Source organism: Fringilla coelebs (genome assembly GCF_963513975.1).
Source record: "Fringilla coelebs genome assembly, chromosome: 32".
In the NCBI taxonomy this organism is placed as follows: domain Eukaryota; kingdom Metazoa; phylum Chordata; class Aves; order Passeriformes; family Fringillidae; genus Fringilla; species Fringilla coelebs.
In genome coordinates this window covers 1,615,318-1,629,530 of record NC_140058.1, presented here as the reverse complement: position 1 = coordinate 1,629,530, position 14,213 = coordinate 1,615,318, and the positions used below count along the sequence as shown (strand labels likewise).

Below are 14,213 nucleotides of genomic sequence, written 5' to 3'. Positions count from 1 at the left end.
GCGGCCGGCGCGGGCCAATTGGAGGGCGCGGAGGGACGGTGACGGACAGGGGGCAGAGCGAATCGGAGAGGGCGGAGGGAGGGTGATGGACAGGGGGCGGGGAGGAGAGGGGGACGGGTCTGGGGGGCGGGGATAACCGGCGTGGGGGCGGGCGCGGGCCAATGGGGTGGCCCGGCACGAGGCGATGGACAAGGGGAAAGGCCAATGGGAGAGGGAGGAGGGAGGGTGGTGCAGGAGGGGCGGGGCCGAGAGCGGTGGCGGGAACGGGCCGGGGGGGGCGCGGGCTGAGGGGACGCCGTGAGGGGAGCGATGGCCCGGGAGCGTCTCCCTGAGGGGACGCGTCCTCAGGAGCCCCCGAAGCAGCCGAGCCCAGCCAGGGTTCCACCGGGAAGATCCTTCTCTGACAAGGAATGAAAAGGTTTGACCTCAAAGTGCCTTTTTTTGGAGGGGCTTGATGTCAAAATCGCCTTTTTACGAGGGCAACCACCTCAAAATCACCTTATTGGGAAGGGAGTGACCTCAAAACCACCTTATTTGGAGGGGGTTTGGCCTCAAAACCACCTTTTCTGAAGGGGTTTGACCTCAAAAATGCAGATTTTTCAGTGACTTGACCTCAAAACCATTGAATTTTTGAGGGGAACAACCTCAAAGATGCCTTTTTGGAGGCATTTGACCACAAAAACACCTTCTGCTTTTGATGACCAGGGAAGCAACATTAAATAGGTGTCTGAAGGGGCACTTTGCTCTTTAAAATCCCCCCTTGGAGACCCTACGGGGAAAATTACTCAGATCCAGCCAAAACCCCTTAAAACCAGCGACCCCCCCACTCTGAAATCAGCCGTACAAATGCTGTAGCGGCCGTTTTGGGGTGAAACGTGGCAGAATTGGTGTCAGCCCCGCGATATCACCCGACAGCAGCAGGTCCAAACAGGCACTTTTTTATTGTAGGTGGCGACGCTGACGGGACCGCGCAGAGACTCCGGAGTGTCGCAGCACCCTTAACGCCTCCGAAACGCGTGAGAAACCAGCATTTCCCCCCAAAAAACATCAGCCCCGCGGGTCTAGCACTGGCTGGGAGCTGGGGTTGTTTTCTCTGCCTGAACAATCAGGTTGGCAGGGACAGAAACCACGTTTCTAGACTGGGGTTGGGGGAAAAAAAGCGTCGTTATTCCTAAATTCCATCATTTAATGCCTTGAACACGGAGCTTTGCCTGGAAGCGGGAACCCAGCCTTGGAGTGAAGCTTTTCCGGACACCAAACTCCCCCAGACAGCTGCCCTCGCTCTGAGCTTTCAAAAAACAAAACTCTAATTTACAGGAGTATTTCCCTCAGTGCTCCCATCACCTCTAAAAAGCCACTTGGGTTTATTAGGAATAAAAACCCTTAATTCTCCTCAAATCCTGTGCTGCTGGGAGGCAGCCGAGCCAGCCCGGCTTCCCCAGGAACACATTTTCCCAAATTTCTTCTCTCCTTCGCTGCTTTTCCTGCTGGTTTTTGCCTCTTTAAGCAAATAAACACAGTTCCTGCCACTCCTCAGCTGCTTCCCACAGGGTTCCCACACCCAAAGGGTCAGGATTTAGGAGGAAAACGGCTGAAAAATCGAGGAGTGAGAGAGAATTTGCCCCCAACACGAACATTCTGAGCAGAAATAAAACCAAATCCACCCTGAAACCTGCACAGGGAGTGAAAAAAACTGAATTAATGCAGAATGAGCATCAGGAGCTGCAGGGCACGCGCTGGAATGGCTCTAAGTGGAACAAGGTCTGGTGATTACTCCCTGAATTATTCCCACTCGTCCCAAACAGGGAGGATCTGCCTCTTTTTAGCTTCATTCAATCTTTTCTGCTGAGCTTTACTGCTACTTTTTCAGCTTTGTTTTTACCTTTCCCTTCATTTTTCTGTCTTTCCCTTCACCCTTCTGGTTTTACATTTTCCTTCATTTCTTTTGGCTTCCATTTTCCCTTCCACTCCTCTGTCCCACTGGTCAGCTGCACTAAAAAACGAGGGGGAAAAGGGAAAATTTAGGGAATTTTAAAAGGAAAGATTAGAGAAACTGGAGATAGGGAAGCTCTGCCCGGCAGCGTCAGAGAAACTAAAACGTGCCCCCCCAAAAATTCACTGGAAAAGCTCCAAACAACCGTAACTGAAAACATCCTGGAAAAGCAAAATATACAAAAGCCCCCAAAAGGATTGGAAATTCCATAGAAACATCCCCTGGACAATACAAAACCTAAAGGTGGCGGGGCAATTGGGATAAAAAGAAGCCAAAGGGATCCCTCAGCGCCAATTCCTGGAGCCAGGCGAGCGCTGGGAGGGGGGAAGGTGGGACCCCCCAGCCCCTGGGAGCTGGGAACTGTCCCCCAGAGCCTCAGAGCATTTCTTTTAAGTCCTTTTTTTAACAAACGAGCCCCCAGAAAAAGCCAGTTGCTGGTGGTGGCCCTGCTGGTGTGGCTGCACAGGGTCTGAGGGTTAATTCTGTTACATTTCAGGTTTCAGTTAGTTACACATTAGGCCAATTAACCCCTTTTCCACACAAAAACAATTCCCTTTTTGCCCCTCCTGGCGTTGATGCTACTGGCTTTGCTAAAATCACCTGGAATGAAACCAAACCCCCCCCCCCAGGTCCATCCACACCCCCTCCCCACGCCCCGAGGGAAGGGGTCCCAAAGCCCCTCGTGCAGGGGAAGCGTTTGGGGAGCTGGGGAAGGGTTGGCCCTAAACTGACAATTTTGGGGCACCAGATGCACCTTTTGGGGAGGAATCTGTGGAAGCTGCAGGCCCTCCAAAGGTGCAAGAGCCGGCCAGAGCCTCAAGCCCCAAATCCTGCTCACGGCGCCCCTCGTTCCCCTCCACCTTCACCCCTCGCAGTGGCTACAAAAGCACTAATTAGCTTATTCCTAACAGAATTAATGAATTAATTAGGGCCCAGCACAGGGCCCCAGGGTGCCGACAAAGGGCAGGGAGGGATGGGAAGCGATTCCAGCCCGTCCCAGCTCTCCGGGCAGGAATGCACAACCACAATTCAATATTCAGGGGGGCCACGAGGAAAACACCCCACGAGGAGCTGCCTGAATCTCCCAGCTCGTTCCCGCGTGGAGCCCCCCGGGCTGACCCCAGAAGGGTCCAAAACAGGATCAAACACAATTAAACTCACTCTGGAGCCGCTGACCCCCCCCAGAAATCGGGATTTCGCCCCAGGAGTGGCACCGGCACGGGGCCCTGCCTCTCGTTAGCGGCGACAAGCTCGTCATCGTTACCAGCGCGAGGATTTAAGGCCGAGTCATCAAAAATCCGCATTTTAGCCACCCACCCCCGCTGCCAGGGGTGGGGCAAGGTCCACGGAGGCCAGTTCCACGTGGGACGGGCGGCGCTACGCCTCGGGCTGCCCTTTGTTGGTCTTCTTGAGCAGCTTCCTCAGGTCCTGCGACATGAAGTAGGGCTTCTCCGCCGAGCCGTCGTTGCGCTCCAGGTCCTCCACTGCAAAGAGAAACCCCCGGCCCCGCGGCGGGGGCAGGCGTGGGGTTGGTGTGAGGGAGGCTCCTGGGATCCTCTGACAGGGATTCCCAGGTTAAACAAAGGCTCGGGGCTCAGCGTGGAGCGGGGCTTTTCTCTCTCTCTCTCACAGCAAATCTGGGAATGGCGCGCAGGGGTTGGGAGAAAGTGGAAATTTGGGTGTTTTGTTTCTCGAGGGGGGGAAAGCGCACAGGGGTTGGGAAGAAAGTGGAAATTTGGGTGTTTTGTTTCTCAAGGGGGGGAAAGTTGAACAGAGCCAAGGGCAGGAGGGATCCCTTAGCTCTTCCCAGCAGCTCTGGAGGCAATGCAAAGCCATTCCCCACGCGCCAACGAGGCTGGAAAATCCCAGCCATGGAAAAACAACACCCCAAAACCAAACAAAGCCAGAAAGCTCCGGGCTCGTCACGCCCAGGGGGTGTTTTGAGAGGGATTTGGATCCTTCTGGGATGGAAAGGGGAGCATCAACACCAGGGCTTTGTCCTGGGAGGGTCTGGCTGGGAGCTGTGGCTGAGGCTGAGCCACAAGAACTGTTTTTTTAAATCTTGATCATTTCTGGGCTTCCTGGAGGAGAAATCCTGACACCCCCCACCCTCCCCATGGTGGGAGTGAAACCCTCCAAGTCCCAGCGGCCACCAAGTCCCAGCGGCCACCAGTGACAGCTCCTGGGACAGGGGACAGGGACAAGCTGGGCTAGAGCAGCGGGTGCGAAGCCAAAGCTCTGCAACCTCGCCCGGAATCCTTCCAAATTTTGCGGTTTGCATAGAGAAGGGCGGAGGAAAAGGGTGAGAAAGTCGCAAGGAAAGGGGCGAGGAAAGGGCAGAGAAAGTTTCACAGCTCCTGGCTGAAGCAGACGCAGAGGAAACGCCCAGAGAGCAGTTTGGGGCGGCGGGACCCGCCGGGGCCATCCCACCGAGCCGGATCCCTCGTGCCTGCCACGCCAGCCCAAAGATCTCTGCCTCAAAACCACGACGCTCTCCAGGCCGGGCACTACCGGGAGCCCCAGCCGACGCCGGGTGGGTCCTCTCGAGGCGGGAGCGCAGATTTTTGGGCAGGAAGGACGATTGGACACCACCGGGCGCTGAGGGTCGGCACCCGCCACCCTCGAAGGACTTCCAGGGGACACAGTGGCACTGTGGGAGTCGCTGCTGGGCTCAGGGGTCCCCGCCCGGCGCCGGGCCCTAGCCTTGGCTATCGGCGCTTTTGGAAGGTTCTAGGTGCCCCTTGAGCAGGATCTCGCTGAGCTCGGGGGACATGTAGTAAGGCCTCTCCGGAGATCCATCGTTTCTCTCCAGATCTTCACCTTTTCCAGCCCCGGGGAGAAGCGGCCGTGAAGGGGAAGAGCGAAAAGCGGTGGAGGAGCCAGGGAGAGACAGGGCGGAGGTGGAGGATGGAGAATGTGTGACCAGAGACACGGGAGGGGTGGAAAAGAAGGAAAATAGGGAGGAAAAAAAGGGAAATCGAGGTTAGTTGTAGTTAATTCCACCGAGCCCAAAGCACCAAAACAGAAGGAGAGATGCAGGAGCCCACGGACAGACTGGGGGTCTCTGCTGGAGCAGGCAGGGGAGAGCAGGTGAGAACGCAAGTGAGGAGTCAGGAGAGGAACAAGCAGGAGAAAACCACACAGAGGGACCCCGGGATTGGGAGCAAACCCCCAAAATGGACACTCTGGGCGTGAGCCGGATGGGAGAGGGGGATTTTGCTGATACTCACAGAAGCAGAGGAAGAGGGTGTCCACGCACATGCCGTACACGCTGAAGAACCCGTGGGCAATGAGGTAGGAGCCCACGATCACCGTCTGGAAAAGACACCGCACGCTGACGCCGCGGCCAGCAGAGAGCCCGGAGCCCCGGCCAGGAGCAGCAGCAGCAGGAGGAGGAAAGTGCTGAATGCCACATTCCCCAGAGGAAGGAGGAGAAGCGAACAGGGCAGGACTGTTTGGAGCAGCCCGAGTGGGGACAAAAGGCCTCAGCCACCACTGGACGGAGGCCAGAGTGGGCAGCGCAGGCGGGCGCGGCGCCAGCAGCGACCAACAAAGGGCTCATTGCGCCGGCGACCGGGAAAACACCTCCTACAAAGGAGCTCCTTGAGGCACCGGCTGTGGGGAGGGGTTGGTGCGGGGCATCGCTGTCCTCTCCTCCTGGAGTCACCCCAAAGAGGAAGGGCGGCTCACCAGAATCGGGACCCAGTAGTAATTCAGCGGCGGCGCCGTGTCCTGCACCAGCTTTATCCGCTGGGTGAAGAAGAAGAAGGCGAGGATTCCTGGGAAAGCAAGGGAGGGACAAGGGTGAGCAAGAGGGAAAAGGGGATGGAAAGGAGCAGCTTCACGGGAGGGGCGGCTTGAGCAGAGCTTTTGGGCCAGCACAACCGGCGACAGCAGCTGGACGCCTCGAGGAGAAACTTCCAGAACCCGGCACTTACCCACGCTTCCCACGATGAGGAGCTTCCCGAGGAAGAAGAGGAAATCCGTGACTTTATCTAACACAGCCACCCTGGAGACAAGAGAGGGACGAGCCTCTGCATCTGCTCCCCACTCTGAGCTCCCACTGCAGCAGCCAAGGCACACATGGCAACCGGCGTGGGGTGACTCCCCCAGGTCTCACCTGATGATGTTCCTCATCAGCAGGAAGAACGCGTTCCGGGCCGAGGTGCAGAAGTTGGTGCCATAGATGGCGATCTGGGCCGGGAAAACCGGGCAGAGGAGAGAGAAACGGGGCTGCACTGAGTCCACCACCCAGGGGAGGGTGCAAATCCCACCCTGGAAGGGCTTTCTCATCCACTGCCAGGTCAGGCACTGCAGAGACCCAGAGCTGAATACCCCCACCCGCAGAAGGTCCTTCCCAAACCCAACGGGATGGGGCTGAGCTCAAGGTTTTTCAGCCAAAAAGCTGAAAATGCTCCAAAGCTCCGTGTTTTCCCAGCACTGGGAGACACAATTCCCAGGGGAATCTCTGAGCTGCCCCCGTGGCAGCCCCAGCCCTTGGAGGGCGTTGGTTTCGGGCGACTCTCACCATGATGTAGGCGTTCCTGTTGAGGAACTTGATGAATTTTTCCAGGCACCAGAAGCAGCACTTGAGGCAGCTCAGGAGGAACTTGGCAAACTTGTTCTCGGCAGCTGGGGAGCACGGGGAGAGGGGTCAGCACCAAAGCCAGAGAGGTCAGATCTTGCAGCAGCCACTCTAAGGTGCCTGGTGAGACCCTGCTGCCACAGCTCCCCCACCCAAGCCCTGCTCTCAGCCCCCTGGGCGCCCAGCGTGAGGCCCCCACTCACTGTTGATGTTTCCCATCACGCTTGCATGGCACAGAATCAATTCCCTGGCACCGGGGAGGGCTGGCTGAGCCCCTTGGCTCCTGCCCCAGGAAACACTTCACAGCACCACAGAACGGTCTGGGCTGGAAGGGGCCGTGCAGCTCACCCCGTTCCCACCCCTCTCCTCTCCCCGCTCCCACCCCAGCCCCGGCACCTTTCAGCCGGTGGTCCAGGTACTCCAGGATGACCCTGATCACCTGGACGATGGCCAGCACCAGCGAGCCGAAGGCCAGCGAGCCGGTGTGGTACCTGGGGATGGACCACCCCGGTTAGAACGGCACGGCCTCCCCGAGCTCCCCGGCCGAGCTCCCGGCCACCCCCGCGGGGACGGACGGACGCACCGGAGCGCGCGGCCGAAGGCGGAGAAGAGCGGGAAGGCCGGCATGTCGTCGGGCTTCTTGAAGGCCCAGTAGTAGGAGGCGAAGGCGCCCGCCAGCGTCACCTGGCCCAGCGCGATGACGAAGTTGGCGAGCCAGAAGAACATGAAGACGTTGAAGAACTGCAGCACGATGAGGTACTTGTGGTAGGCGGTCTCGCCGCCGTAGAAGGCGAAGAGGCACTGGGCGTCGGGGCACAGCTTGGTGACGTTGCTGGTGTTGAAGGTCTGGAGAGGACACAGGAGCCCACCCGTCAGCCCAGAGCGACCCCCACGGTCTCACCTCAGGCAGGGTCTGGGTTTCCTGAGGTGCTCACCTCGGGCTTGCAGGTGTGCCCAGAGAACGGGCAGGCGGACTCGTTGAACACCTTGTAAACGGCCTCGTTGGAGGTGGACAGGAAGCTGCGGGGCACCGTTAGGGAAAGGTCATTTTCCAAACCCAACCCTAAATCCAAACCGGGCTCGGCTTTGCTCTCCCCAAGCTCCCGCTGCTGCTCTTCCACCCCGGGGTTTGTTTTGGGTTAAACCTCAGAGACTCGAGGTGGATCTGTCATCAGATCCTGCTCCATGCCTGGGGTGACACTGGATTTCTGGGGACGGGGATGCAGGGAACAGGAGGAGGATGAGGGCGAGGAAGAGGAAAGGATACACGGCAGTGCTGGCCCAGTAGGCGATGCAGAGGCACAGCAGGAAGAAGGTGCACAAGGGGAACAGCAGCGAGGACATGACGTGACCGATGGCCCTGCGAGAAGATGGTTAAACCTCAGTCAAACCCTGGTTAAACCCTGGTTAAACCCTGGTTTAACCCCAGCGGCCCTGGGGACGGGCACAGCCAGACCTGCTGGCCTCCTTGATGAGCGCGATGGCGATGAGGATCCTCTTGCGCAGGAAGATGAGCAGCAGCACGATCACCACCTCCAGCACGCACAGGATGATCACTGGAAGGGGAAGGGAGCGTGAGGGCCGCCCTCACCTTCCCCCACAGCACCAAAACCTCCTCTCTGGAACATCCAGCACTGCCCCACGGCTGGGCACCCAGCAAAGCCCCTCCTTGTCACGGGAGCGGCCCAAAAACCCACCGTGACCCCCCGTTCCCGTGCCCCGTGGGGTCCCATCCCCACCCCGCAGGAGGACGGGCGCTTACGGAACGCCAGCCACGTCTGCCGCAGGTGGAGGTAGACACGGAGGTCAGTCTGGAAGCCCAGGTCTGTCAGGGACACGTCCGACCCCGCTTCCCCTTTTAACTTGGCGTATTCCATGTAGCAGTGGAAGATTCCTGCGGCAAAAAGCAGAAAATCGTCATTTTTACACGGGAGAGGCACCTGGGAGGCAGCGTGGGAACCTCTGCAGGGCAAATCCCGCTGGCAACAGGGAAAGGAGCACGGGGAAAAGCCAGGGAGAGGCTCCCAGGGCCCCGCTCACCATATCCCAGCACCAGGATCAGCATCACGATCATCACCCAGACCATGATCCCGGCCAGGAAGCGCAGCAGGACGATGAAGATGAGGCTGGCCACCATGGCGATGACGAGGCCTCTGCGGGAGGAAGGCAGCCACGTGTCACCACCCTCCCAGGGGTGAGAATGGACGGGACGGACGTCAGCGCTCGATGGAAATCGGGGGAATTGTAAGACACTGGAAATCCCTGCGTTTCACCCCGTGCTCACATGATGATCCAGTACCAGGACACCGTGTAATCCTCGAAGATCTTCATGGCCAGCTGCCGGGTCTCCAGCACCACGTTGGCTTTTCTGCAAGGAAACGGGAAACGCCGGTGGAGCGGGAGCCCAGAACCAGGAGGATCCAACAATTCTGCACAGCCAATTCCCCGGAGCCGTCTGCCACCCTCTGCTCTTCCTCCATGGGATTTTGGAGCAGGATTTCTGGCAAGCTCAAAGGGCTGAAACGACCCTAACGAAGCAGCTCCTAACGAGGGGACTCACTTGGCCCCCTCCAGCAGCTCGGTGACGTTCCTTTGGTTGCCCCAGCCGTCCTCGTAGGTCGTCTTGTTGCCCACCATGATCACGCCCTTCTTGGCCTGGATGGCTGGGAAGCATCTCCGTGCCACTGGTGAGACAGAGGGGGCGGCTCAGCCGGGAAAACGGGAGCCCCAAAACCCCACAGGACCCCCAGAACCCCCAGCCGGCCTCCAAAAAACCCCCGGCGAATCGCTAACGAGCTCCTGGCTAATTACGGACGTACGTGGGGTGCTGGGGATGAGCATGGCCGGACACTCCCTGTCCTTCAGCACCACGAGGGGAGCCTGGGTGGGCACAACGAGCCAGACATCAGCACCTGGGGCAGGAATCGCCCCCCGGCAGGGGAACACCGGCCCCCCAGCCCACCTTCTGCGAGCCCTTGTACTCGGGGGTGCAGAAATTGCGGTAGTACTCCAGCGAGGCGGGGTTCCCGGCGGCCGTCATGTACGTCAGGTACCGGTCCGGGCATTTGCTGACACAGATCTGCAGGGGAGGGGGACAGGGGGAGGGAGGGAGGGGGGCTGCACCCGACCCCGTGGCGAATTGGGGGTCCCCAGGGGGCCGGGCCGTACCTGCGTGGTGGGGCACTGGAACTCCAGCAGCACCAGCGGGCTGGCGCACTTGACGATGTCGAAGTAAAAAAGGAAAGGTTTCTTCCTGCCAAACAAACCCAAAACCGCCCGGTTTGGGGAAAGCCCCGCCGCGCTCCCCCGGGGGAACTCGGGGTCTCTCCGGTGCGGGCACTCACTCGTTGGGGGTGCCCTGCTGCCCGCAGAACTGCCCGCGGCTGTCCGTGGGGTGGATCACCTTCCGGGGGTCCCCGTGCGTCCAGGCTGGGGGGCACAGCACAGTGAGGCCGTGGTCACCCCCCGGCAGCCCCCAGACCCCCGCCTGAGCCCCCAGCACGTACCCACCACGCCGACCACCACGTAGCCCACGATGGCCACCACCAGCAGGACGCAGCAGATGATGTCAGTGCAGCCCCTGCGGCGGGGACAGCCAGGGTGGGGACACTGGAGTGGGGACACTGGACTGGGGACACTGGATTTGGGATACTGGACTGGGGACACTGGGCTTGGGGACACTGGACTGGGGACACTGGACTGGGGACACTGGGCTTGGGGACACTAGACTGGAGACCCTGGACTGGGGACACTGGGTTTGGGGACACTAGACTGGGGACACTGGACTGGAGACCCTGGACTGGGGACACTGGGTTTGGGGACACTGGAGTGGGGACACTGGACTGGGGACACTGGGTTTGGGGACACTGGGCTTGGGGACACTGGACTGGGGACACTGGACTGGGGACACTGGGCTTGGGGACACTGGACCGGGGACACTGTGTTTGGGGACCCTGGACTGGGGACAGTGGACTGGGGACCCTGGACTGGGGACAGTGGACTGGGGACACTGGACTGGGGACACTGAATTGGGGACTCTGGACTGGGGACCCTGGGCTTGGGGACCCTGGATTGGGGACACTGGACTGGGGACCCTGGACTGGGGACACTGAACTGGGGACACTGGACTGGGGACCCTCAACTGGGGACCCTGGGCTTGGGGACCCTGGATTGGGGACACTGGACTGGGGACCCTGGACTGGGGACACTGAACTGGGGACACTGGACTGGGGACCCTGGACTGGGGACCCTCAATTGGGGACCCTGGATTTTGAGACCCTGGATTGGGGACTCTGGGCTTTGGGGACCCTGGGTTTGGGGACACTGAACTGGGGACCCTGGACTGGGGACACTGGACTGGGGACACTGAACTGGGGACACTGGACTTGGGGACACTGGACTGCGGACACTGGACTTGGGGACACTGGACTGGGGACCCTGGACTGGGGACACTGGACTGGGGACACTGGACTCAGGGACACGGTGCCCTCTGCCTACCTGTCGTAGATGGGACCTTTGAAAGTCGGGTCATACTTCTGTGGCGTTCCTGTGAGGAGGAAGAGGCACGGCGATGAGGAATGGCTGGGGCGGGAGGAAGGCTCTCCTCCTCCTCCTCACCCCCCCAGCACAGCGAGGGAGCCAAACGCCTCCCGAGAAACCCCTGGGAGGAAGCGGGATCAGGAAAACATCTGCGGATCCGCGCCGGGACACGACGGCTCCCCCGGAAAACTCATTTATTGCCACAGGTGGCTCTGCCCGAAAATGTCCCCGAGCGGCGGCGGCGAGAGGGACCCGAAACCCCGCGGAAACACCGAATTGCACGGCAGCACCGGAGAGCTGCGGGGCTGGGGGCGCCGGTACCGGCCCGGGGGGGTCCCCGGGGGTCCCCCGGCCCCGCCGCAGCCTCCCCGGCGCCGTGCCGCCGCCGCGCCGCTTTATTTTTAGGGTGGGAACGGAGCCAGCGTGGGAGCGGCCCGGGGCAGGGGGGCCGGGGGTTCGGGGTGGATTTCGGGGGGGTCACAGCAGCCCCGCGACAGCGACATGTGCTTTTGGGGGGGGGGTCACCCCAGAAAACATTTCTCGTGCCGGGGACGCGTTTGCTTTGGGATATTTTTGGGGAGGGGGGCGAACTGCTCTCTCCAAACCTCCCCGAACGCGGCGCGGGGGGGTCAGAACCAGAACCGGGAGCGATCCCGGGACACCCCCGGGGCCGCCGGCGCCGCGGTGACGCCCCAGAACCGCCGGAGCCGGTTTGTCCCGGCGCCGGCTCCGAGCGCGGCCGTCGGGCCGGTTCTGTGGCTGCCGGGGAGGGCGGCCCCAACCCCCTCAGCCCCCCCAAAAACCGAGCGCCCCCTTCCCAGCCCCCCAAAACCGCCAGCCCCCCTCCCTGCGGGGCGCGGCCGCTTTTGCTTTCGCTTTTCCTCGCCTTTTTCTGCCCCGTTTTCCGCCCATTTCGGGTTTGTTTTCCTCCTTTCCCCGCGGCCGTTTGACTCCTTCCGCGCCGAACCGCGGGGCCGCGACCCGCAGGAAACCCCCAAAGGTGCCCCCAAACCGCCGAGGACCCCCGAAAATGCCCCCAGCCCGCAGCGGGCGGCGCCCCCGACCCTCCGGGAACCGCGCACGGAGCCCCCCGACCCCGGGCGAGCCCCCAAAGGCTCCCCCGAGCCCCGGCCGCGCTTCCGCACGCCCAGAGCCGCCCCCGAGCCCCCGGTACCGTGTTTGCCGTAGTAGTTGTCCCCGTGTCCCCCCATCCCGGCGAGCGCCCCGGACCCGCCGCCGTTCCCGCTCCCGTTCCCGCTCCCGTCCGCGCCGGGCCGGGCCGGGCTGGGCTGGGCTGGGCCGGGCTGGGCTCAGACAACCCCGCCTCCGTCCCGGCCTCCCCAAAATCCGCCCTCCGGGGCACGAACGTGGCCCAAACCCCGCCCCGGAGAGCGCGGGCTGCGCGGTGCACCGGGGGAACACCGGGGAGAACCGGGGCAGAGCGGGCACCGGCAGCGGGGGGCTCCGCGGAGAGCCGAGCCCTGCACCGGGGGGCACCGGGGGGAGCTGGCTCCGTCTCCGGGTGGCAATGGGGGAACGGGCTGTGGCACCGGGGAATTCCGGTGCCGGTACCGGGAAGCACCGGGGCGCGGTGCGGCCCCGCCAAGCCCAGTCCAGAGGTTGGGAACGGGCGGGCAGTGCCCGGTTCTGCCGGGAAAGGGCTGGCGGGCGGTGCCAGCTCCCCCCGCGGTGACGCCGGTCCCGTCCCCGCCCCGGTTCTATTCGGGTAAATAAATCACCGGCGGCAGCCGCGGGATCCCGGCGCCCATAGGCCGCCGGTGATGTCAGGGCTGCGGGTCCCCCCCCGCGCACCGGGAACAAAGGGCGGCCCGGGGGGAGCCCCCGCCCGGGAAAAACGGGGGGACGCGGCGGGTCCCGCCGGCCGGGGGGCTCTGCAGCCCGCGGGGAGGGGTCCCGGAGCCCGCGGGGAGGGGTCCCGGTGCTGCCTCCCGCGCCCCTCCCTCCCTCCGGTGTCGGAGCGGGCACCGGGGACACCCCCAGGACCTGCCGGGACCCCCGAGCCCCCCGACACAGCCCCCAAACCGTGCGGGCCCCCCACACCCGCCCCTGCCGCCTCCTCGGGGGTCCCGGGGGCTGGACCGGGGGTCCCCGGCGAGGGGGTCCCTGAACCCGCGTGCCCTCAGACTTGGGGGGCTCCCAAACCCCCAAAACCAGGGGGATCCCCAACGCCGAAGGGTCTAAACCCCCTGTGGGTCCCCAAACCTGGGGCTTTCCCCCAAACCCCGAGCCGGGGGTCTCCAAACCCCCGAGGGTGCCCCAAATCTGGGATTCCCCGAGCCGGGGGTCCCAAAGCCGGGGGTCCCAAAGCCGGGGGCTGCCGGGGGGCGCGGTGCCCAAAGCCGGGGGTTCGGGGGAGCCCCGGGAGGGCTGGGGGGGGATGCTCGGTACCGTAATCGCCGTTCGGGTCCCTCCTGCCCGCGGGCCGGTCCATGGCGGCTGCTCCGGGCGGCTCCCCCGGTACCCCCGGACCCCCCGGTACCCCCGGTGGGCTGTGGCCGCGGGCGGGGCGGCTCCGGGCCCGGCCCTCAGCACCGATCCGCCCTCGGGGCCGGGCCCGGGGCCGGCCCGCCCCGCCCGGGGCTCCGGTGGGACCGGAGGATGCGCGGGATGGGGGGGTGGAGGTGCGGGAATTCTCCAGGGTGGGGAGTCTGGGGGTGCAGGGACCCCCCCCCGAGGGGGATCCGGGGGTCTGGGGGCTTGGGGGGCCGCGCGGAGGGGGGGATGTTGGGATACGGAGACCCCCGGAGGGGTCTGGGGGTGCGGGGACCCCCCAGAGGGGAGGATGGGGGGTTCCGCAACCCTCCCGTGGGGGCTCCGGGGGTCTGGGGGTGCAGGGACCCCCCAGAGAGTGGGGAGTCTGATGGTTGGGGGTGTGGAGACCCCTCACGGGGGGCCACAGGGGGTCTGGGGGCGCAGCGACCCCCAGGGTGGGGGGAATACAGGAGCCAGGGGCTGCGGGCACCCCCCAAGAGGGAGAATTTGGGGGTGAAGAGACCCCCCCCAGGGTGGGGCACCCGGATATCCCGGGGGTCCCAAACCCACCCCCCTTTGAGCCGTCTCGGGGTCCCACCCACG

General features: G+C 62.9%; 1 protein-coding gene across 3 annotated transcripts; it reads right to left on the bottom strand.

Annotated features, from left to right (window-relative positions):
- Positions 1 to 930: 930 nt before the first annotated feature.
- SLC44A2 (solute carrier family 44 member 2 (CTL2 blood group)) lies at positions 931 to 13,590 on the bottom strand. 3 transcript variants are annotated; one of them, XM_084223974.1, is made up of 22 exons: positions 13,527 to 13,590; positions 11,076 to 11,124; positions 10,085 to 10,158; positions 9,923 to 10,007; positions 9,747 to 9,831; positions 9,541 to 9,657; positions 9,398 to 9,458; positions 9,139 to 9,262; positions 8,863 to 8,946; positions 8,619 to 8,731; positions 8,341 to 8,472; positions 8,035 to 8,134; positions 7,846 to 7,938; positions 7,514 to 7,598; positions 7,162 to 7,424; positions 6,975 to 7,069; positions 6,522 to 6,625; positions 6,114 to 6,187; positions 5,932 to 6,002; positions 5,684 to 5,772; positions 5,224 to 5,308; positions 931 to 4,813 (listed from the first exon to the last, which is right to left on the bottom strand). In XM_084223974.1, exons 1-22 carry the CDS (start codon positions 13,567 to 13,569, stop codon positions 4,692 to 4,694), a joined length of 2,148 nt encoding a protein of 715 aa, XP_084080100.1. In that variant the 5' UTR covers positions 13,570 to 13,590; the 3' UTR covers positions 931 to 4,691. The 3 variants fall into 3 exon arrangements, with proteins under 3 accessions (XP_084080100.1, XP_084080102.1, XP_084080101.1); XM_084223976.1 differs by having other exon boundaries at positions 931 to 3,477; XM_084223975.1 differs by lacking the exon at positions 13,527 to 13,590 and adding an exon at positions 12,292 to 12,937.
- Positions 13,591 to 14,213: the final 623 nt, after the last annotated feature.